The 21,791-nt window shown below is 48.3% G+C and overlaps 2 protein-coding genes across 3 annotated transcripts in view; one reads left to right on the forward strand and one right to left on the reverse strand.

Annotated features, from left to right (window-relative positions):
- coro7 (coronin 7) overlaps positions 1 to 21,791 on the forward strand; it is a 144,640-nt gene that overhangs the window by 54,055 nt on the left and 68,794 nt on the right. The window lies entirely within an intron of this gene.
- Positions 4,669 to 21,056, reverse strand: vasnb (vasorin b). 2 transcript variants are annotated; one of them, XM_078240477.1, is made up of 2 exons: positions 20,853 to 21,056; positions 4,669 to 7,233 (listed from the first exon to the last, which is right to left on the reverse strand). In XM_078240477.1, the coding sequence occupies exons 1-2, from the start codon at positions 20,885 to 20,887 to the stop codon at positions 5,262 to 5,264; spliced, it is 2,007 nt and encodes a 668-aa protein (XP_078096603.1). In that variant the 5' UTR covers positions 20,888 to 21,056; the 3' UTR covers positions 4,669 to 5,261. The 2 variants fall into 2 exon arrangements, with proteins under 2 accessions (XP_078096603.1, XP_078096604.1); XM_078240478.1 differs by lacking the exon at positions 20,853 to 21,056 and adding an exon at positions 14,157 to 14,396.

A 21,791-nucleotide genomic window follows, 5' to 3' on the forward strand; every position in this document is an offset into this window, starting at 1 on the left:
CCTGTTGGACTTTAACCTGGTGTTGTTAGACTTCTTACAATGTGGAAAATTGCCAAGTATGTCCTGTACTCAAAGAAAAACAGGACAATCCAAAGCAGATAATTACCGCCCTGTCGGTCTACTCTCGGTTATCAGTGAAGTGATGGAAGGGGTCATCAACAGCACTATCAAGGGGCAATTGCTTAGCAATAATATGCTCACTGGCACTCAGTTTGGGTTCTGCCAGGGTACCTGACCTCATTACAGCCTTGGTTCAAACATGGACAAATGAGCTGAAGTCTAGAAATGAGAGCGACTATCCTTAACATCTAGGCAGCATTTGACAGCATCAAGGAGCCCTAACAAAACTGGAGTCAATGGGAATCGGGGGGAAAAATTCTTCCTTGGTTGGAGTCATACCTGGCACAGGGAAGATGGTTGTGGTGTTTGGAGGTCAATCATCTCAGCTGCAGGAGTTCCTCAGGGTAGTGTCCTGAGCCCAACCATCTTCAGCTGCTTCATCAATGACCTTCCTTCCATCATAAGATCAGAAGTGGGTTGTTCGATGGTGACTGCACAATGTTCAGTACCATTTGCAATTCCTCAGATACTGAACCGGTCCATGTCCAAATGCATCAAGACCTGGCCAATGCCTAGGTTTGGGCTGACAAGTGGTAAATAAGTATTTGTTTCACACAAGTGCCAGGCAATGACAATTTCCAACAAGGGAGAACTTAACCATCACCCTGTGACATTCAATATTATTACCATCACTGAATCCCCCAGTATCAACATCTTGTGCGGTTACCGTTGACTAAAAACTGAACTGGACAAACCATTTAAATACTGTGGCTACAAGAGCAGGTCAGAGGCTAGGAATCCTGCAGCGAATAACTCAGCTACTGACTTCCCAAAGCCTGTCCACCATCTACAAGGCACAAGTCAGGAATCTGATGGAACACTCTCCACTTGCCTGGGTGAGTGCAGCTCCGACAACACTCGAGAAGCTTGACACCATCCAGGACAATAAGCCTGCCTCTTGGTAACCCATGCACAAACATTCACACCCTCCACAGTAGCAGCAGTGTGTACCATCTACAAAATGCACTGCAGGAACTCACCAAGGCTACTTAAATAGCCACAACCATGACCACTACTATACAAAAAGACAGGGGCAGTAGGTGTATGGGAACACCACCACTCAACATCAAGTCTTGGAAATGTATCGCTGTTCTTTCACTGTTGCTGGGTCAAAATCCTGGGACTCCCTCCCATCTACATCAACACTGTGGATGTACCTACACCACATGTACTGCAACAGTTCAAGAAGGCAGTTCACCACCACCTTCACAAGGGAATTAGGGATGAGCAATAAATGCTGGCTCACATCTCATGAATGAATTAAAATTAAATCTAGGCTGACAGTGGAGAACTAAGGGAGTGCTGCACTGATGGAGATGCTGTCTTTGGATGAGACACTAAACTAATGTGCTCGTGTAGATGCAAGAGTTCTTTGAGAAATGTGAATTCTTCCTGTTGCCCGAGCCAATGTTTATACCTTGACCACCATTGGCTATATGGATTATCTGGTTATTATCACTGCTGTTTGTGGGAGTTTGCTGTCCACACATGGTGCCCTGTTTCCAACATTATTTCAGCCTAGTCATTGTTGTAAAATACTTCATTAAGTAAAGCACTTTGGGATCTTGGCCCAAGAAAAGAGCTATAGAAATACAAGTTCTTTCACACTTTTGTTTCTATTTCTGTCTGTCCCTCAAATTAAGTCCTACCTTTGTCTGCTTTTTAGATTAATTTTCTTCACTTTTCTCCCCTCCCTGCTCGCCACCATTTTTCACCCCAAAGTACTTCAGGTCAGTTTATTGTGTTAGCAGTGCGATTATGAATCAAATGTTGGAGTGAGCCTGTCCCACACTTTGGGGGTGGTGGGATGTAGCTTGGAGTGTTTGTAGATTTCAGAGGCTCCTCCAATTTAAGGATGGGTTTTGGTCTTTAATGACACCTGTTTCCCTGCCCCACGGTCTCCGTTGCGTCCTTGTCCCTCCCAGTTCTGGAACTGTTTCTGAGATAAGTGGGAGACTAGAATTTGAACTCCGTCCCTCACATTGATGGAAGGAGGACAGTATCCTTCCAGTTGCTGTGATAATTGAGATCATCCTGCTAGAGTCATAGAGGTTTACAGCGTGGAAGCAAGCCCTTCGGCCCAACTTGTCCATGCCACTTTTTTTTTTTAAAGCCCTCAGCTAGTCCCAATTGCCCATATCCCTCTATACCCATCTTACCCATGTAACTATCTAAATGCTTTTTAAAAGAAAAAATTTTACCTGCCTCCACTACCACCTCTGGCAGCTTGTTCCAGACACTCACCACCCTCTGTGTGAAGAAATTGCCCCTCTGGACTCTTTTGTATCTCTCCCCTCTCACCTTAAACCTATGCCCTCTAGTTTTAGACTCCTCTACCTTTGGGGAAAGGTATTATCTAGCTGATCTATGCCTCTCATTATTTTATAGACCTCTACAAGATCACCCCTAAGCCTCCTACGCTCCAGGGAAAAAAAGTCCCAGTCTATCCAACCTCTCCTTATAACTCAAACCATCAAGTCCTGGTAGCATCCTAGTAAATCTTTTCTGCACTCTTTCTAGTTTAATGATATTCTTTCTATAATAGGGTGACCAGAACTGTACACAGTATTCCAAGTGTGGCCTTACCAATGTCTTGTATAACTTCAACAAGATGTCCTAACTCCTGTATTCAGTGTTCTGATCGATGAAACCAAGCATGCCGAATGCTTTCTTCACCACTCTGTCCACCTGTGACTCCACTTTCAAAGAGCTATGAACATGTACCCCTAGATCTCTTTGTTATATAACTCTCCCCAACGCCCTACCTTTAACTGAGTAAGTCCTGCTCTGGTTCAATCTACCAAAATGCAACACCTCGCATTTATCTAAATTAAACTCCATCTGCCATTCGTCAGCCCACTGCCCAATTGATCATGATCCCGTTGCAATCATAGATAACCTTCTTCACTGTCCACCATGCCACCAATCTTGGTGTCATCTGCAAACTTACTAACCATGCCCCCTATATTCTCATCCAAATCATTAATATAAATGACAAATAACAGTGGACCCAGCACCGATCCCTGCTGGTCACAGGCCTCCAGTTTGAAAAACAACCCTCTACAACCACCCTCTGGCTTCTGTCATCAAGCCAATTTTGTATCCGTTTAGTTACCTCGCCCTGGATCCTGTGAGATTTACCTTATGCAACAACCTACCATGCGGTACCTTGTCAAAGGCCTTGCTAAAGTCCATGTAGACAACATCAACTGCACTGCCCTCATCTACCTTCTTGGTTACCCCTTCAAAAAGCTCAATTAAATTTGTGAGACATGATTTTCCACTCAGAAAGCCATGCTGACTGTCCCTAATCAGTCCTTGTGTCTCTAAATGCCTGCAGATCCTGTCTCTCAAAATACCTTCTCACAATTTACCCACTACAGATGTAAGGCTCACTGGCCTGTAGTTCCCAGGCTTTTCCCTGCAGCCCTTTTTAAACAAAGGCGCAACATTTGCCACCCTCCAATCTTCAGGCACCTCACCCGTGACTATCGATGATTCAAATATTTCTGCAAGGGGACCGACAACTTCATTAGGTCCCGGGGATTTATCTACCTTGATGCGCTTTAAGACTTCCAGCATCACCTTCTCTGTTATATGTACGCTCCTCAAGACATCACTATTTATTTCCCCAAGTTCCCTAACATCCATGCTTTTCTCGATAGTAAATACTGATGAGAAATATTCATTTAGGATCTCGCCCATCTCTTGTGGATCCGCACATAGATGACCTTGTTGATCCTTAAGAGGCCCTACTCTCTCCCTCGTTACTCTTTTGCCCTTTATGTATTTGTAGAAGCTCTTTGGATTCTCCTTTGCCTTATCTGCCAAAACAATCTCGTGTCCCCTTTTTGCCCTCATGATTTCTCTCTTAACTCTACTCCTACACCCCCTATACTCTTCAAGGGATCCACTTGATCCCAGCTGCCTATGCATGTCATGTGCCTCCTTCTTCTTGACCAGGGCCTCGATATCCCGAGTCATCCAGGGTTCCCTATTTCTACCAGCCTTGCCCTTCACTCCGAGAGGCACTGTTTTGGCTACATTGCCAAATGGCATGGTGGCAGACTGGTTAGCACTGTGCCTCGCAGTGCCAGGGACCCGGGTTCAATTTCCGGCTTGGGTCACTGTGCGGAGTCTGCATGTTCTCCCTGTGCTTGCGTGAGTTTCCTCCGGGTGCTCTGGTTTCCTCCCATGTCTCCGAAAGACGTGCTGGTTAGCTGCATTGGCCATGCTAAATTCTCCTTCAGTGTACCCTAACAGGCGCCAGACTATGGCAACTAGGGGATTTTCACAGTAACTTCATTGCAGTGTTAATGTACGCCTACTTGTGACACTAATAAATAAACTTTTTTTTTAAAAAAGCTTTAAAAATGTGATGTGCCTTGCCACCCTCTCTCTGTGGTACAAGTGCTTGTTTCTTCACCTTCTACACCTTGTATGACTCTTCTATCATTTCTCCTCTTCATTGCCAGCGCTTCATCCATTCCCCTCTCACCTTTAACACCTGGCTGTGTAACAAAACAGTCCAGAGCCTTGATGTCACTTCTCTAGAAAAATATTTATTTGCTTACAAATATCGTCATATACATTGTATGCTTGGCTCGGTTAAGTTTGGCTCAGCAATATACAGCAATTAATGGTGCTGGGTGAAGGCAAGTGCGTGTCACTGGCTCTCTTCCCCTACACTGTAGCGCTGTTGGGCAATGGCGGTGGTTATTATGGGGTGTGGTTGGCTCTGGACCATCATCCATGTATAGAAAACACTCGGGACTCTGGCCATGCAAGTCATAAATTGATACATGCAGATAGATGTCTCAATAGCGAAGGTGGTATCAGTGATATTTACAGTGGTGGTTTGGAAGGTTTGATCTCCTTCTTTGGTTGGAGTTTCACTGGGTCTCTGGAAGCATCAAATGCAGTAAGTATATCCCAGATTGAAGTGTACAAAATGTGGTAAGGAAATCTTGGACAAGATTGATTAGGCTTTGTATCTACTGGATTTACTTGAGAGATTGAAATGGGACTGCCTCAGCGTACTGTGTGCAACTCCACTCTTGGTAGGGAAAGGCTTTTTGGTTGAAGCAGTGAAGTTTTACAGCTAGCTTTGGGAATCCACATTAATCTCCATGAATGGAAGGTCACAAAACTTTCGGACTGTTACTTTGGTGATCTTGGATTAATGGCACTTCACTCTGCAGAGCAAGGCATTCATGTTCTTTCCAAGTGCTGGATGAGATCTTTCTCTCCTGTGGACTGGGTTTGAGCCCTTCTACATCGTAAGGGTGTGATTCTCCCCGCTGAGCAGAGTTCTTTTGTTTTCTCCGGCAATACAGTGTGATGACAACTGCTAGTAGTAAGGCCAGGAACATGCCTGTGATTGCTGGCCAGATGACACTAGTCAGGTTACTATCCTCTGCCTGTATGAACGGAGCTAACTGCGTCATCGGTAGTGTCTGTACGACTACGCAAGGCTCTTCTTTGGTGCTGGTCTCTCCCAGAGCTCCAACACAGATCTGATATGTTGAGTTGGGCCACAGGCTTGGGATTCTGTATGTTGGCAGGGACGTTGGAATGTTGAGCGACACTGGCCTGGGGTCGGGGCCTGACCAGTTCTTGTATGTCAGTCGGAGCCCCTTGTAATAAATGGGTGAGAGTTTGAAACCTTCTAAGTTTAATGTGACTGAAGTGCTGGTTATTTGGCTGATGTTCACAAGACCTTTGTGAGAAGTCTGGAGATCAAAACTACCATTTGCTGCCTCACAGAGTGGTCCATGGAAGCCTGCACGACACGTGCATTTGTGTTGCCCATACTTATCCAGCTGGCAAACACCTCCATTGAGGCATTCTGTGGGGAGGCAGTGATGTCCCTTTGTGCTCAGTTGTTGATCTATTTCAGTGATGGCTCCAAGTGTAGCTCCACCATTGAAGGACAATGGTTGTCCTGGCAGGTGTGTGGCTTTGTGGCCCAATGTTGCTTTCTTGGCTGTGGTTGGTGTTGACTGAGTGGTGGTTGTGGCACTGATGGGCACGATGGTGGTGGGGCATCCAAAGTCGCCATGTATTAATTTGTTGAGTGGCTTCCCAGCATTGACCGGTGGGAAGTGGCAACGTGTCTCCTCTTTCCTCTGGAGAAGAGCATCGTTGACCCGGACCCATTGGGAAAACCAGCTGAGTTGGCAGACACAATTGTAGGGGTTCTCGGCAGCCGAGAGGCTCTTTAAGTTGGGGAAGAGGTTCAAAAAACCCTCTGGAATGGTCGTGAGACTCAACCCACTGATGTCCAGTTTTTGAAGGTTTCTAATGTGCTTGAAGTCCTCGCCCTTCAGGTGAGAGAGCTTGTTGTTTCCCCGTAGACTCAAATAGGTCAGTTCGCTGAGCTGCTGGAGGGTGGCTGACACTGTCACCAGCTGATTGTCTGACAGATCCAACTCCTGAAGATTCCTCATGCTCTTAAACATCTCCTCGTCTACGGTGCTGAGGCCAAGACCAGCCAGCTTTAAAGATTCAATCTCGGGTGCCTGGATGCTTCTGAGTTCTGTGTACGGGATGTTATTTCTGCTGAGATCCAGCAGGAGGAGAGTGGGAAGTTGCAGAGGAGGAAGGTGATGGAGCAGGTTATCCTGTAGCTTGAGCTCAACTAACTTTGTTAGCGTGTCGAAAGCGGCAGGGTGGATGGTTTCGATCTTGTTTTGCTGCAGGTACAGTCGTTCCAGTTCTTGCAGCCCAGAGAAGGTGGTGTTGGTGATCTCGGTTATCTGGTTGGACGACAGGTCCAGATTGGAGAGCACACTGAGTGGCTGGAAGACCTCCTGAGGCAGCCTGCTGATTTTATTGTGCGACAAGTGGAGCAGCTTCAATTCCTCCAGTCCCGCAAAATCCTCCTTGTGCAGGGTGGAAATGGAGTTCTCAAAGGCGAAGATACTGGAGGTGTCGGGAGGGATGTGTTCGGGAATGGCAGACAGTCCCATCTTGATGCACCACAGCATCCCCGAGGCGTCGCAGTTACATTTTGTCGGGCAGCAGAGCACCGAGAGCAGTTCCATCAGCAGCAACAGAATGGACAGCCAGAGCAAGCTGTGCCGGGAGGTCCTCATCGTGGGGCAGTGAGCTCTGTGGGGACAAAGAGGAGTGAATTACATAGAGCTTCCCAGGGAGGTAGTGGCAGCAACCCAGAGTACAATCAGTCTGTGAAAACTGTGGAAAATCCAACATGATGCAGAAGGGAGGAAGTACACTGGTGATATCCTACTGTGGTTGGAAGAGGGAAGGGTGTGGGGGAATGGGAGGAGGAGGGGTTGAGGGAAGAGGTGAAATGATGTGGGGTTGAAATGAGGGAACAGAGAAGGAGCAGTGCTGTTGGGAGAGAGGAAGGAAGGGCCGAGGAACTTGTGCTGTGGGCAAGGAGGAGAAGCACTATCACATCTCACACTGATGTTGGAGTAGGTGTGGATAGCAATCAGTTTAAACAGATGAATTGTGTGTTGAGGGGAGGGGGCTGTGTGTGTTTTGGGGGAGGGGAGGGGGCTGTGTGTGTTTTGGGGGAGGGGAGGGGGCTGTGTGTTTTGGGGGAGGGGGCTGTGTGTTTTGGGGGGAGGGGAGGGGGCTGTGCGTGTTTTGGTGGAGGGGAGGGGGGCAGTGTGTGTTGACGGGGGAGGGGAGGGGGCTGTGTGTGTTTTGGGGGGAGGGGAGGGGGCTGTGTGTGTTTTGGTGGAGGGGAGGGGGCTGTGTGTGTTTTGGGGGGAGGGGAGGGGGCTGTGTTTTGGGGGGAGGGGAGGGGGCTGTGTGTTTTGGGGGGAGGGGAGGGGGCTGTGTGTTTTGGGGGGAGGGGAGGGGGCTGTGTGTTTTGGGGGGAGGGGAGGGGGCTGTGTGTTTTGAGGGGAGGGGGCTGTGTGTGTTTTGGGGGGAGGGGAGGGGGCTGTGTGTGTTTTGGGGGGAGGGGAGGGGGCTGTGTGTGTTTTGGGGGGAGGGGAGGGGGCTGTGTGTGTTTTGGGGGGAGGGGAGGGGGCTGTGTGTGTTTTGGGGGGAGGGGAGGGGGCTGTGTGTGTTTTGGGGGGGGAGGGGAGGGGGCTGTGTGTGTTTTGGTGGAGGGGAGGGGGCTATGTGTGTGTTGACGGGGGAGGGGAGGGGGCTGTGTGTGTTGACGGGGGAGGGGGCTGTGTGTGTTTTGGGGGAGGGGAGGGGGCTGTGTGTGTTTTGGGGGAGGGGAGGGGGCTGTGTGTTTTGGGGGAGGGGGCTGTGTGTTTTGGGGGGAGGGGAGGGGGCTGTGCGTGTTTTGGTGGAGGGGAGGGGGGCAGTGTGTGTTGACGGGGGAGGGGAGGGGGCTGTGTGTGTTTTGGGGGGAGGGGAGGGGGCTGTGTGTGTTTTGGTGGAGGGGAGGGGGCTGTGTGTGTTTTGGGGGGAGGGGAGGGGGCTGTGTGTTTTGGGGGGAGGGGAGGGGGCTGTGTGTTTTGGGGGGAGGGGAGGGGGCTGTGTGTTTTGGGGGGAGGGGAGGGGGCTGTGTGTTTTGGGGGGAGGGGAGGGGGCTGTGTGTTTTGAGGGGAGGGGGCTGTGTGTGTTTTGGGGGGAGGGGAGGGGGCTGTGTGTGTTTTGGGGGGAGGGGAGGGGGCTGTGTGTGTTTTGGGGGGAGGGGAGGGGGCTGTGTGTGTTTTGGGGGGAGGGGAGGGGGCTGTGTGTGTTTTGGGGGGGGAGGGGAGGGGGCTGTGTGTGTTTTGGTGGAGGGGAGGGGGCTGTGTGTGTTTTGGGGGGAGGGGAGGGGGCTGTGTGTGTTGACGGGGGAGGGGAGGGGGCTGTGTGTGTTTTGGGGGGGAGGGGAGGGGGCTGTGTGTGTTTTGGGGGGGGGAGGGGAGGGGGCTGTGTGTGTTTTGGGGGGGGGGAGGGGAGGGGGCTGTGTGTGTTTTGGGGGGTGAGGGGAGGGGGCTGTGTGTGTTTTGGTGGAGGGGAGGGGGCTATGTGTGTGTTGACGGGGGAGGGGAGGGGGCTGTGTGTGTTTTGGGGGGAGGGGAGGGGGCTGTGTGTGTTGACGGGGGAGGGGAGGGGGCTGTGTGTGTTTTGAGGGGAGGGGGCTGTGTGTTTTGGGGGGAGGGGAGGGGGCTGTGTGTATTTTGGGGAGAGGGGAGGGGGCTGTGGGTGTTTTGGGGGGAGGGGAGGGAGCTGCGTGTGTTTTGGGGGAGGGGAGGGGCTGTGTGTTTTGGGGGAGGGGAGGGGGCTCTGTGTTTTGGGGGAGGGGAGGGGGCTGTGTGTGTTGAGGGGGGAGGGGGCTGTGTGTGTTGAGAGGGGAGGGGAGGGGGCTGTGTGTTGAGGGGGAAGGGGAGGGGGCTGTGTGTGTTGAGGGGGAAGGGGAGGGGGCTGTGTGTGTTGAGGGGGAAGGGGAGGGGGCTGTGTGTGTTGAGGGGGGAGGGGAGGGGGCTGTGTGTTGAGGGGGGAGGGGAGGGGGCAGTGTGTGTTGAGGGGGGAGGGGAGGGGGCAGTGTGTGTTGAGGGGGGAGGGGAGGGGGCAGTGTGTGTTGAGGGGGGAGGGGAGGGGGCAGTGTGTGTTGAAGGGGGAGGGGAGGGGGCAGTGTGTGTTGAGGGGGGAGGGGAGGGGGCAGTGTGTGTTGAGGGGGGAGGGGAGGGGGCAGTGTGTGTTGAAGGGGGAGGGGAGGGGGCAGTGTGTGTTGACGGGGGAGGGGGGGGCTGTGTGTGTTGACGGGGGAGGGGGGGGCTGTGTGTGTTGACGGGGGAGGGGAGGGGCCTGTGTGTGTTGAGGGGGTAGGGGAGGGGAGGGGGCTGTGTGTGTTGACGGGGGAGGGGAGGGGGCTGTGTGTTTTCGGGGGAGGGGAGGGGGCTGTGTGTGTTGAGGGGGGAGGGGAGGGGACTGTGTGTGTTGAGGGGGGAGGGGAGGGGGCTGTGTGTGTTGAGGGGGGAGGGGAGGGGGCTGTGTGTGTTGAGGGGGGAGGGGAGGGGGCTGTGTGTGTTGAGGGGGGAGGGGAGGGGGCTGTGTGTGTTGAGGGGGGAGGGGAGGGGACTGTGTGTGTTGAGGGGGGAGGGGAGGGGACTGTGTGTGTTGAGGGGGGAGGGGAGGGGACTGTGTGTGTTGAGGGGGGAGGGGAGGGGCTGTGTGTGTTGAGAGGGGAGGGGACTGTGTGTGTTGAGGGGGGAGGGGGCTGTGTGTGTTGAGGGGGGAGGGGAGGGGACTGTGTGTGTTGAGGGGGGAGGGGAGGGGACTGTGTGTGTTGAGGGGGGAGGGGAGGGGGCTGTGTGTGTTGAGGGGGGAGGGGAGGGGGCTGTGTGTGTTGAGGGGGAGGAGAGGGGAGTGGGCTGTGTGTGTTGAGGGGGATGGGGAGGGGGCTGTGTGTGTTGAGGGGGGAAGGGAGGAGGCTGTGTGTGTTGAAGGGGGAGGAGAGGGGAGTGGGCTGTGTGTGTTGAGGGGGATGGGGAGGGGGCTGTGTGTGTTGAGGGGGGAGGGGAGGGGGCTGTGTGTGTTGAGGGGGGAGGGGAGGTGGCTGTGTGTGTTGAGGGGGATGGGGAGGGGGGAGGGGGCTGTGTGTGTTGAGGGGGGAGGGGAGGGGGCTGTGTGTTTTCGGGGGTGGGGAGGGGGCTGTGTGTGTTGAGGGGGGAGGGGAGGGGGCTGTGTGTTTTCGGGGGTGGGGAGGGGGCTGTGTGTGTTGAGGGGGGAGGGGAGGGGGCTGTGTGTTTTCGGGGGAGGGGTTGTGCTTCCGAAAGCTGCAACCTACAAAGTAAAAAGATTGAAAATTGAGCAGAATATTAACAGATTTAAAACTCTAGAAGGAATATTTCTGACTTCACAGTTTTTAGAAGCGTTGTCCTGTGTTTAAGTGGTTGCAGGAATGCTCCTGTGACCCTTTTGCCCGTTCAGCAGCGGATGGTTCTGTGACTGTGAGAAGGGCGATGGCTCTCGTGGCAAGTCAGGATCTCCCGTTGGTAAAATCACTCTCAGCTTCTTCACTGTCAGTGGGGGGACCGTACCCATGTCCTTTCCTCCCAAGGAGAGGCTGCGTTCTAATCCCTCACCCACAGAGAAGCCAGAAACTGTCTTGTGTGCCTGTAATGAGCGGGAGGTGATTGGGGGAACATTCTCTCCCTCCGTAGGGAGATGGTATTTTTAGAAATTTTGATTCATTCCATACTATTTTCATTCCACACTATTTCCAGACCACATCAGGGGACAGTTGGGGAAGAGGAATGCTCAGTAACAGATTGAATTAATAAAAAGGACATTCTTTAAAAATAATTCCCTGCATCTCTTCCATTTGGAGCACAGGCAGAGTCTGTCACAATGGGAGCAAGTAGTTGCAACACTGCCATGCAAAAATAAGACTTGTTTTTATAATTGTGTCTTGAAAAGCCTCACAATGTCCAAAGTGCTTTACAAAATGACCCACTTTTTGAAGTGTAGTCACTGTTGTGATCTCGGGAAACGCGGCAGTCAGTTTGCACACTGCCAGAACCCATTAAACAGCAATGTGATAATAACCAGATCAATTGTTTTAGTGATGTTGGTTGAGGGGTAAGTATTGTTCCCGATTGCGGGGGGGAACTAACACTCCTATTTAAAACAGTGCAGTAGGATCTTTTACATCCATCCGCAATTAGGATCTTGGCTTAATGTCTCATCTGTAAAACAGCATCTCAGATAGTGCAGCACATCTTAGCAATCCCTGCTCCCAACTCACCTCTTCTCCTGCCCTTCTCAGCGCCTCAAAAACCCCTCGCCGTCTTTATATTTCTCCTCACACACTCTCTCTCTCCCTCTCTGCCGAACTGGTGACAGTGACTGGAATGCCACATACCAGATTTATAGTCCGTCTCCCAGCCAAATAAGCTGTCGTTTCCATGGAATTCAGTTTAGTCTCGAACATAACTATGGAATTGGAAATATCAACACACCTCTTAGACTTGAAAACCCCTGAGAGAGTGGGATTAGCATGTCGAGAGTGGTTCTTGTGTGGAGCGTCCATCAATGTGAGAGACTGGGCTGAAAGGGCTGTGAATTATAAACAGGAGGCTGCTCCACATGGCAGGAGTGAGCATTCATAGAAACTAGAAGCAGGAGTAGGCCATTCGGCCCTTCAAGCCTGCTCTGCCATTTATTTTGATCATGGCTGATCATTGAATTCAATATCCTGATTTCCCCTCCCTTCCCCCCCACATGCCTTGATCCCGTTAGCCCCAAGAGCTTTATCTAATTTCTTCTTGAAATCAGACGACGTTTTAGCCTCGACTACTTTCTAAACTACATCCAGATCACAAGATGTGGGACAGATGCCCATTGCAAACTGTATTGAGATTGTTCAGCAGACGGAGGGATCTTCAATCCCAGCAGTCCTGGGCTGTGTTTGAATCCTGCCTGGTGTTCTCTTGTGCTATCCAAATCCCAGTATTGCAGTGTTTTATCTTTATCTTTTACCAACATCGCTCCATATATTACTGCAGCTTCCTGCAAACGATGACTCCAGTAAGACATCTTTATGAACTTGAAGTATAATTTATTTTAACAACAACTTGCATTTATATAGAGCCCGTACTTAGTAAAACAAACCAAGGCACGTCACAGGAGCATAACCAAACAAAATTCCATACTGAGCCATTTGAAATATTATGGCAGATGCCAAAAGATTTGGTCGGGTTGGGGGGAGCATCTGAAAAAGTGGAGAGGAAGTTTAGGGGGAATTTTAGGGCCCCAGCAATTGAAGGCACGACCACTGGGAGTGGAGTGATTAAAATTGGGGATGTGCAAGAGTGTGGAGACCTCTGAGGATTGTGGGGCTGGAGGAAGTTGTCAATCCAAAGTCTTTTCCCATTTGGTGTTTTAAGTGCTGATATGAAAAGTCCCTCTCCTCTGTCACTGTCCAAAGTCAGTGCTTGCTGTCAGCTGTTTGACTTTGTCTGTTTACGCTGTGTAGAGCCTTTAGAGCACAGCCTGCTGAAAGTCTGACTGGCTGTCTGTGCTGGAACTGGATGGTCACCTTGGCACAGACTCTGCTGTGTCCTCATATTGCTAACTAGAAGCTGTTCTGGCTGCTGAAGGCCAAGTGAGGCGCATTCTGAGATCAGGGTGTGGTTGTCTGGTCTAGTTTGAAGTGCAGAGAGACAGTGAGCCAGGGCCAACTGTGCTCCCAGTCCATTAACTGCTTGTGATTATGTGTCCTGAGACTTTCCCTGTTGATTATGGACTTGATTTTCTTTGGCTCTCTAGCTGCATGCTCCATTCTCTGCGCATGTTAGAAATGTGGGAGGAGCTGGACTATGCTTAACTCTGGTCAGTTATAAGGTAGGGTCCCAAAATCTCATCCCACAACATCACCACGAGGCATTCATGGTTTTGGAAACCCTGCCATAGTCATTAGTCCTATTTGGTGAAAGGATGATCCTTGGATATAAGGCTACACCTCAAACTAGGACTTGCTGAGCCCCTGTACCCTGGTGGAGAGGGGACGGCACCAAATGCCTGCTTGCTTCTCAGGGAAGAAGAGATTTGGAGGAGCTCACCATTGAGGGTCCAAGCAGCTTAGTGACTGAGGAATGGTGGTTGAATTGAATTAAGCTCACTGTCTATCCACTAAGGGAGTGGATGCTCTTAAATGAGCAGAACTGCAATGAGTGGCATGGTGGTGGGACAGGGAAGTTGTGCAACAAGTAGGAAGGTAGATGGATTGATCATACGAGAATGCTGAAGTAAGTTGCAATAGAAGTTTGTTGAAAATTCCAGGAGCACTGTGTTACAGAGGCAACTGGCAGCATTTTTTGGAGCGATTGGGATTGAAAGGAAATGGTGAGAAGGAAGCATGTCACCTGCTGTTTGGACCAGTGGCCTATTTACAGCTAGTTCTTCCTGTTACCCATTGCACAATTGCCAGTGCAAATATTTTGCATGATTGGTTTGGTCTTGAAGGGGATTGTATGTGATGGTAACATGGTGATGTGGATGTGAGTCTCTAGGGGTCTGAGGAATGTACAGCCTGACTGTACAATCTTCCCCATAGCCTCCCTCAATGCTCTCCATCCTTCCAAAAACAATATGACCGTGCGCTGTACCTCGGGGTAAGATAACACTGCCACGGCCTCTGGCTTATTTTTCCAAGGGAATATTTCAAGATGTTTGCTGTAATGTGAGATGCTGCTTTTCACTGCGTTGGTGTAGGGCGGACAAGGCCAAGCTGTGGAGAACTTCCTGCTCCAACCCTGGCAGCTTCTGTGTGACAGGAAGTGGGGTAGTGGAAAGATTTCTCCTTACAGATTAGCACAGTGCAGGCTGTGTCTGCAACTTACAGAATCCTAGAATGATACAGAAGGATGCCATTAGGTTCATTGTGTCCATGCTGGTGTTTATACTTCACATGAGCCTCCTCCCATCCTACTTCATCTAATGCCCTCTGCAAATCCACCTATTCCTTTTTCCCTCTTGTACTTATCAAACTTCCCTTAAAAGCATCAATAACATGAAGAGATGCAAAAAACCATGAGTGTCTGTGAAATAGACAACAACGAAAGAGCAAAGCAGGGTCCTTGTTCCACCCTTCTGATCTGTAGGAATGATAATATAACAATAGCATTACTAGAATTGGCCGTCACTGGGCCTATGCTAATGTTCTGAAGGCACAAGTTCAAATTCCATCCTGGCAGCTGGTGGAATTTAAATGCAATTAATGAATAAATCTTGAATAATAGGCTAGTCTCAGTGATGGTAACCATGAATTGACGGTTTATCTTCCTTAAAACTGATTGGAAAAAACTGCTGGATTGTTGTAAAATTCATCTGATTCACTAATGTCCTTTTGGGAAAGAAATCTGCCATCATTCTCAACATTCTACTCTGGACTCCATTAAGCCTCATGAGATCAGGTCAAATGTGGACAAGGAAACTTCCCACTGATTGAGACCTAATTCCCTCGCTTAGCTGATAAATCAGTACTCTTCCATGATGAACGCCAATTGGAAGAAGTATTGAAGGTAGCAAGAGCAGAGAATGTATTCTGGGTGGGATCTTCAATCCCCATCACCAGGAGTGGCACAGACTGGGTCAGTCACAGATGCATCTGTCCATGACTGTATTCATAGACCATCACCCATTCCCATGGAGACCAAGTTATGTCTTAACGTTGAGGATGCCACCCATGGTGTTGTGTGTCACAATTTCTAAATGTTCTAAATGTTTCAGTTTCAGTACAGATCTGGCTCAAAATTGGGCATCCGTGAGGTGCCGTGAGCCGCCATCAACAAGAGAATTGTATTCAACCATAGTTTGTAGCCTCATGGTCCAGCATATTCCTCACTGTACCATTACTTTCAAGATGTACATTCAAGCCAGGGGATCAACCCTTGTTCAGCAAGGATTGTAGGAGAACATGCCAGGAACAGCACATGCATATCTAAAAATTGAAATGCCAATTTGGTGAAGCTACAGCAGAAGCAGCATACAATAGACAACTAAATTATCCCACAACCAACAGATCAGATCAAAGCTGTGCAATCTTGTCACTTGTAATTGTGAATGGGAGTGGACAATTAAGTAACTAACTGAACATCAATGATGAGAGAGCTCAGCAGGTCAGTGCAAAAGACAAAGATGAAACATTTGCAACCATCTTCAGCCACGAATGACAAGTGGATGATCCATCTCAGCCTCCTATAAAGGATGGATGATGCCTGATTGAATTTTAAGAGTTGCCTTAAATATTGGATGGAAAATGTCCATGAGTGTTAGGTTAATGGGCTTCCAGAAGGCAATTGATAAAGTTCCTTGTAAGAAAACAGAACAAATGGGAGCAGGTGTAGGTCATACATCCTCTCGGGGTCGCTTCCCTGTTCAATTAGATCATACTGATCCTTGATCTCGCCTCCAGTTCACCATACAATCCCCATATCCCTTGATTCTCTTCGAGTTTAAAGATATTTCAATTTCAGTCTTGAATATGCCAAATGACCAAACATTCACAGTTCTCTGGGGTGCGAAATTCCAAAGCTTCTCAACTCAATCTCTCCTCATTTCTGTCCTAAACAGCTCACACCTTATCCTCAGACTTTGTCCTCATTTTCTTGATGCTACAGCCAGGGAAAACAGCCTCTCAACCTTATCAAGCCATCACAGAATCTTAATGTTTCAGTGAGAGCTTCTCTCGTTCTTTTAAACTCCTGAGAATATAGGTCTATAACTATTCTCAAAGGACAGGTCTTTCATCCCAGAATCGATCTAGACCATTCACTAAGGTTGTACCTCATGGAATTGACATGGTTAGAACATTAGCTGACAAGAGAAGACCGAGAGAAGGGATAATGATAATGGCAAAGCACTCTGACATGATTAAACTAGTGGTGGTCGGGGGTGGGGGGTGGCGGCTACTAATGCTTCCTGGCCTGCTGCGCAGGGGGCTGGGAGAATCGTTCCCGTGGTGTCCCGCGTGGATCTTTGTTGGGGTGTTAAACTAGGGGGCATGACTTCAAAATAAGGGGGAGCAGATTTAGGACTGAATTGAGGAGGAACTTTTTCACTCAAAGGAATTCCCTGCCCAGTGAAGCAGTTGAGGCTACCTCATTGAATGTTTTTAAGGCAAGGATAGATACATTTTTGAGCAGTAAAGGAATTAAGGGTTATGGTGAGCGGGCAGGTAAGTGGAGCTGAGTCCACGAAAAGAGCAGCTATGATCTTATTGAATGGCAGAGCAGGCTCGAGTGGCCAGATGGCCTACTCCTGCTTCTTGTTCCTATGTAAACTATAGTATTCACTGTATTTATTAATGGCTGATGATGGGATAGAAAACCATATATCCAAATTTTCTGATGACACAAAGATGGTCAGCACTGTAAACAATGAGAGTGACATAAAATTACCAAGTGGTAAATTATGTGAATGGATAAAACTGTGACAAATGGATTCAATGTAGATGAATGTGAGATCATCCAATTTGGACCTAAAAAAGGATAGAACAGGATATTTTCTAAATGCTAAAAAGTAAGAAACAGAGGAGGTCAAAAGAGACTTACAAGACAGGTGCACAGGTCATTAAAATGTGATCTACAACCACATAAAATCATCAAAAAGGCTAACAGAATTCTGGCCTTTATATCCAGGAGACTAGAATACAATGAAGTCAAAGTAATGCTGCAGCTACGCAGAGCTCTGGTTAGACCACGTCTGGGTACGGTGAGCAGCTATGAGCATCACCTGAGGAAGGATGTATTGATTTTGGAGGGGAGATCACATAAACTAGATTGCATTCTGTGGAATTTAGAAGGCTAAGGGGTAATTTAATTGATGCTTTCAAGATATTAAAGGGAATAGTTAGGTCGATAGAGAGAAGCTATTTCATCTGGTTGGGGGGTTTACGGCTGGGGGAAAATGTCCAAAAAAAAATTAAATTAGAAAACATTTTCACATGCAAATAATGGTGAAAGTTTGGAACTGTCATCCATGTACGACAATTGATGCTTGATCAATTGTTAATTTTAAATGTAAGATTGATGGATTTCTGTTGAGGCTTAGCTCATAGATCAGTTAAGATCTCTCAGAATGGTGGAACAAGCTTGAGGGATATAAATTGCTGACTCCTGGTCCTCTTTAGATCCACCTGAGGGAGTAGACGGGGCCTCTGACAATTTGAACCTCCCACTGTACTGTACTGGGGGTGTCAGTCTGGATTTTATGCTCAAATAGGGTTTGAACCCACAACTTGCTGTGAACCAGGGGCTAAAGTATTACCGGCTGAGTTACGACTGGTCCCTTCTGGGTTATCTACTCTGATCTCGCTGCTCCCCATTTCATTCTACACTTGTTGTTTTCTTGTACTTTTAAACCATACTGAGCGATTCCACTTCTGATAGCTTCCTTACTCAGGAGTGGAACAAGGCCCAATTCACTTCCTGTCACCTCATTCAACCCCCATTCTTCAAGAAAGTTGTTGCATCGACTGTGAACTTCAGCTTCCCTCATGGGGAACCAGGAGCCCAGTTCTTGCAACTAGCTCTGCCTTTGAGCAAGATTTGTTTCAACTGTGAGGGGCAGAGGCTAAGTGAGGGGTTTTAACTACACCTTTCCAACCCTAGCAACAGACTCCTTGTAAACGTTTAACACAGAGCATTGGGAGGGAGGGACTATTCAGTGACAGTGTGAGGGAGCTGGATTAACGTTGGTGAGAAATAGTCAGTGGTAAAGGTGCAGGGGGGAGGGGTGGCGGGATGATGTCGTGTGCGAGAAGAATTCTGGCATGATGTCCCTCTTGAGGGTTTGCCCTGAGGTGATGAGATGAATGAATGAGTTCTGAGGGAGCAGTGAGCTGTCAGTCGACATATCTGACATTCTCCATTTGGGCAGCTCCAGTCTGAATGCAGCTTGACCCTTGTGAAGGATTACGCTGGGGTCAAATCCGCAGACCAAATCCATCTGAAAATCTTCAGACAAAAAAAAACAACTCCTGTCGAGCTCTCCACTTTTTAATTAAAGGCCAGTGGCAGCTAAAAGCTTGTTTACTTTTCCCTTTCTCAACCCTCTTGTCCAAAGATTGGCCTCTGCTACTCACTGGCTCCAGGAGCGAGCTCCACCCCTACATACCATCCTGAGGTAATGAGAATGTTATTATAAATTCCACTCTCTTCAGCAGCTACAGAAACAGTATCCTCTGTTTTAAAAAAAAAACCCATAGACACCACATTCACTAACGACTGCCAAGAAAAATCTCCATAGCACTAACACTATAACAACGAATCCTCAATTTCATTGTCTGCAGTAGTGGAGTGGATGGTCTCCCTATTGTTCTTGGGAAGTGAGGGCCTCCTCTTGCCCTGTGCCTGGGGGAGTGAGGTCCTTGTGTTGTCCTGTCAGAGGGGAGTGAAGGTCTCCTGTTACCATGTGTCGGGGGAGGGGGTAAAGATCTGTTGTCCTGTGTATGGGGAATGTGAATCATCTTGGTGCCCTCTGTCTGGGGAGTGTGAATCCTCTTGTTGCCCTGTGTATGGGGGAATTAGGGTCTCCTGTTGCCATGTGTTTGAAAGAGTGAAAGTTTCCTGTTTCCCTGACTTTTCGGACAGTCAGGGTTACTTCCATGCCTTTCTGTGGCATATTTCTTAAAAGTACATAGTTACAAATTCATCATAATTTGTACTGACAGCCAAAATATAGTTCAATCTACTTCTAAAAGGAGATTCTGGCTGCACCTGATCCTTATCCTGAAATTCTTACAGAGCAGTGAGTATAAACCTTTACCTGTAAAATCCCGCCTTTTCAATGGAACAACTTGAAGCAAGGTCAGCTGGTAATTCAGGCTCATCCTGTTTCTTTACTAGCCTTGTTAATTTGCCAGAATGACTAAGACCTTAACTTCTACACTACAGAATAAACCGAAACTCCATTCCCAACCGAGTAACCCTTACGCTGCTGAATATGCAGTATCTCTTGTGCTGTTGCAGTGAGTAACCCCCTACTCTGTTGAATAAACAGTAACTGTGTATAGTTACGTAGTGTGTGACCCTTACCCTGCTGAATAAATGGTAATTCTGTACAGTTACACAGGTAGTAATCCTTGCCCTGCTAAATAAACAGAAACTCCTGCTAATAATGGGATGCCTGAAACCATTGTTTCCGGTTGCTGCCACATTATCCATTTCTTCATTAACAATTCCATTCCGACATCTATCTTTGCAACATCACCTGTTTCCACTCCTGCCATATCACATTTGTTGCTGAAACCCTCATCCATTCCCCTTGTTACTTGTAGACTCAAATATTCCAGTACTCTCCTGACCAACCTCCCATCTTCCATCCTCTGTAAACTTGAGCTCACCCTAAACTCTGCTACCTGTGTCCTAACTCTCACCAAGTCCTGCTCACCTTCCACCCGTGTTCTCTGATCTACATTGGCTCCAGCTCAGCAATTCAAATTCCTCAGCCTTATATTCAAATCCCTATATGGTCCCACCCCTCCTTAGCACATTTTCCAGTCCCACCATCCACCTCATTCAGTCTGGTCTTTTTGTGCATTATTCACCATTGGTGGTTGTGTTTTCAGCTGCCTATACCCTGGGCTCTGGAAATTCTCTCCTTGTATCTCTCTGGTCTCCATCTCTCCAGTTTCCCTGAAAACACATCTCTTCGACTGAGCCTTTAATGACCCAATCCTAACATCTAATTCCTTGGGCTCTGTGTCCATTTGCATCTGATCATGTTTCAGTATGTTGGTGTTTGCTACATTAATGGTGCTAAATAAATGCATCATCACTCTGAATAAACAGGAACCCCAGTTATGTGGTAAATACCCCTTAAATTGCTGAATAAACCATATCTGTAGTTATAAAACAAGCATACTGTGCAGACCGGAGTGAGGCTTTATGTGAAGCTCTGTACCAGAATGATTGGTATGTTACTGGTTTCTAATTCACTTACTGAAGCTTTTCCTTGTTAAATTTTGAAATTCTGCTGAACAACTCTTTCATGAGCTTTAGACCTTTGACTGGTTTGGGGTTTGTTTAATACCACTCAGATGTTTGAGCTTATAGCAGCTCAGTGTTTCGAGTGCTGGACTAACTGTACTGACGGATTTGGAGGCTACTGCTTTCTAATAAATGTGCACAGTGGCTCAAATAAGAGAGCGCAAAGAGATTCTCTTTCACAACTTGAGGCAAAATCTCTGGACAAAGATTTGCCTGCTGTTTTGTCGAGAGATTTTGTTTTAATTCATTGACCAGAGCTTGGAGGCTGTGTCCAGAGCTGAGTGACTGCGAGAGGCATAAAACTAATCTTACCTTGCTGGCCGTATGCAGTGTGGAAAACCAAGCATATCGTGGTGACCTGTGCAGTGGGGTCGGGTCTCACCTCAGACTAGCAGGATGCCTCAGTGCGATTGTGGACTGGGTGCTGACAGAGAGAGAGAGAGAGACTGTGGGAGCCAGGAAGGAGCAAACAGCATGTCACTGTTCCCCCGCTCCACTCCACTCCTCCAAGGGATCTGGCAAAAAAGCAATGCTAATGAATGCAATCTGTGCTTTTCACGGAGAGAGGGAGAACAGGAGGGGAGGGAACTGTAATTGCCACTCCCCTCTTACTGGAGAGACATGGACTGGAGCCTCATTAACCCTGTGAGTGCTGCCTGGAAATAACCATAACCTACCAGCTGGCATTTGAACATGTAATTGTTAAATCAGCCTATTTGTGTTTATAATGGCAACAACTGTTCTAATTCACATGTCACTCGATCCACAGGTTCCCAGCTGGCCAGTTTGTAATTCATTTAGTCAGACAGTGCAACAAGTCACCTAAGACAGTTGCAGATTACTGGACCGACAATCTATTTAACCAGGCCCCAAAAACCAATATTCCCCAGTCAACCCTCAAATATCTCACCAATTTTCATAAGATTTACCACTCTCCCTCCCTGAACACACTATTCCCAATAATCACCCACCTCTGTGTAAAGTGGTGTTCAAGTTGTTGATAAGCCTTGGTCTAATGGGACTCATTCCCTGACTGAGAGTCTGGCAATCTCAAGCATTTTATTCGGGCTCAGTTTTCTCTTCCTTTAAGTTGCAATGGACCCAATTTTAACCCATTCAAAATCCACCTGCTAACACAGAGTTCAAATGAAGCTCATAATGTCTGCCCGGAGCCATGTTTTCAGAATAAAATGATCCGAGGCTCTTCTGTTTGCTCATGATGCAGGTGCTTTAACCAAGGTATATTGTTTA

The sequence above is a fragment of the Mustelus asterias genome, chromosome 23 (assembly GCF_964213995.1).
Source record: "Mustelus asterias chromosome 23, sMusAst1.hap1.1, whole genome shotgun sequence".
Classification (NCBI taxonomy): domain Eukaryota; kingdom Metazoa; phylum Chordata; class Chondrichthyes; order Carcharhiniformes; family Triakidae; genus Mustelus; species Mustelus asterias.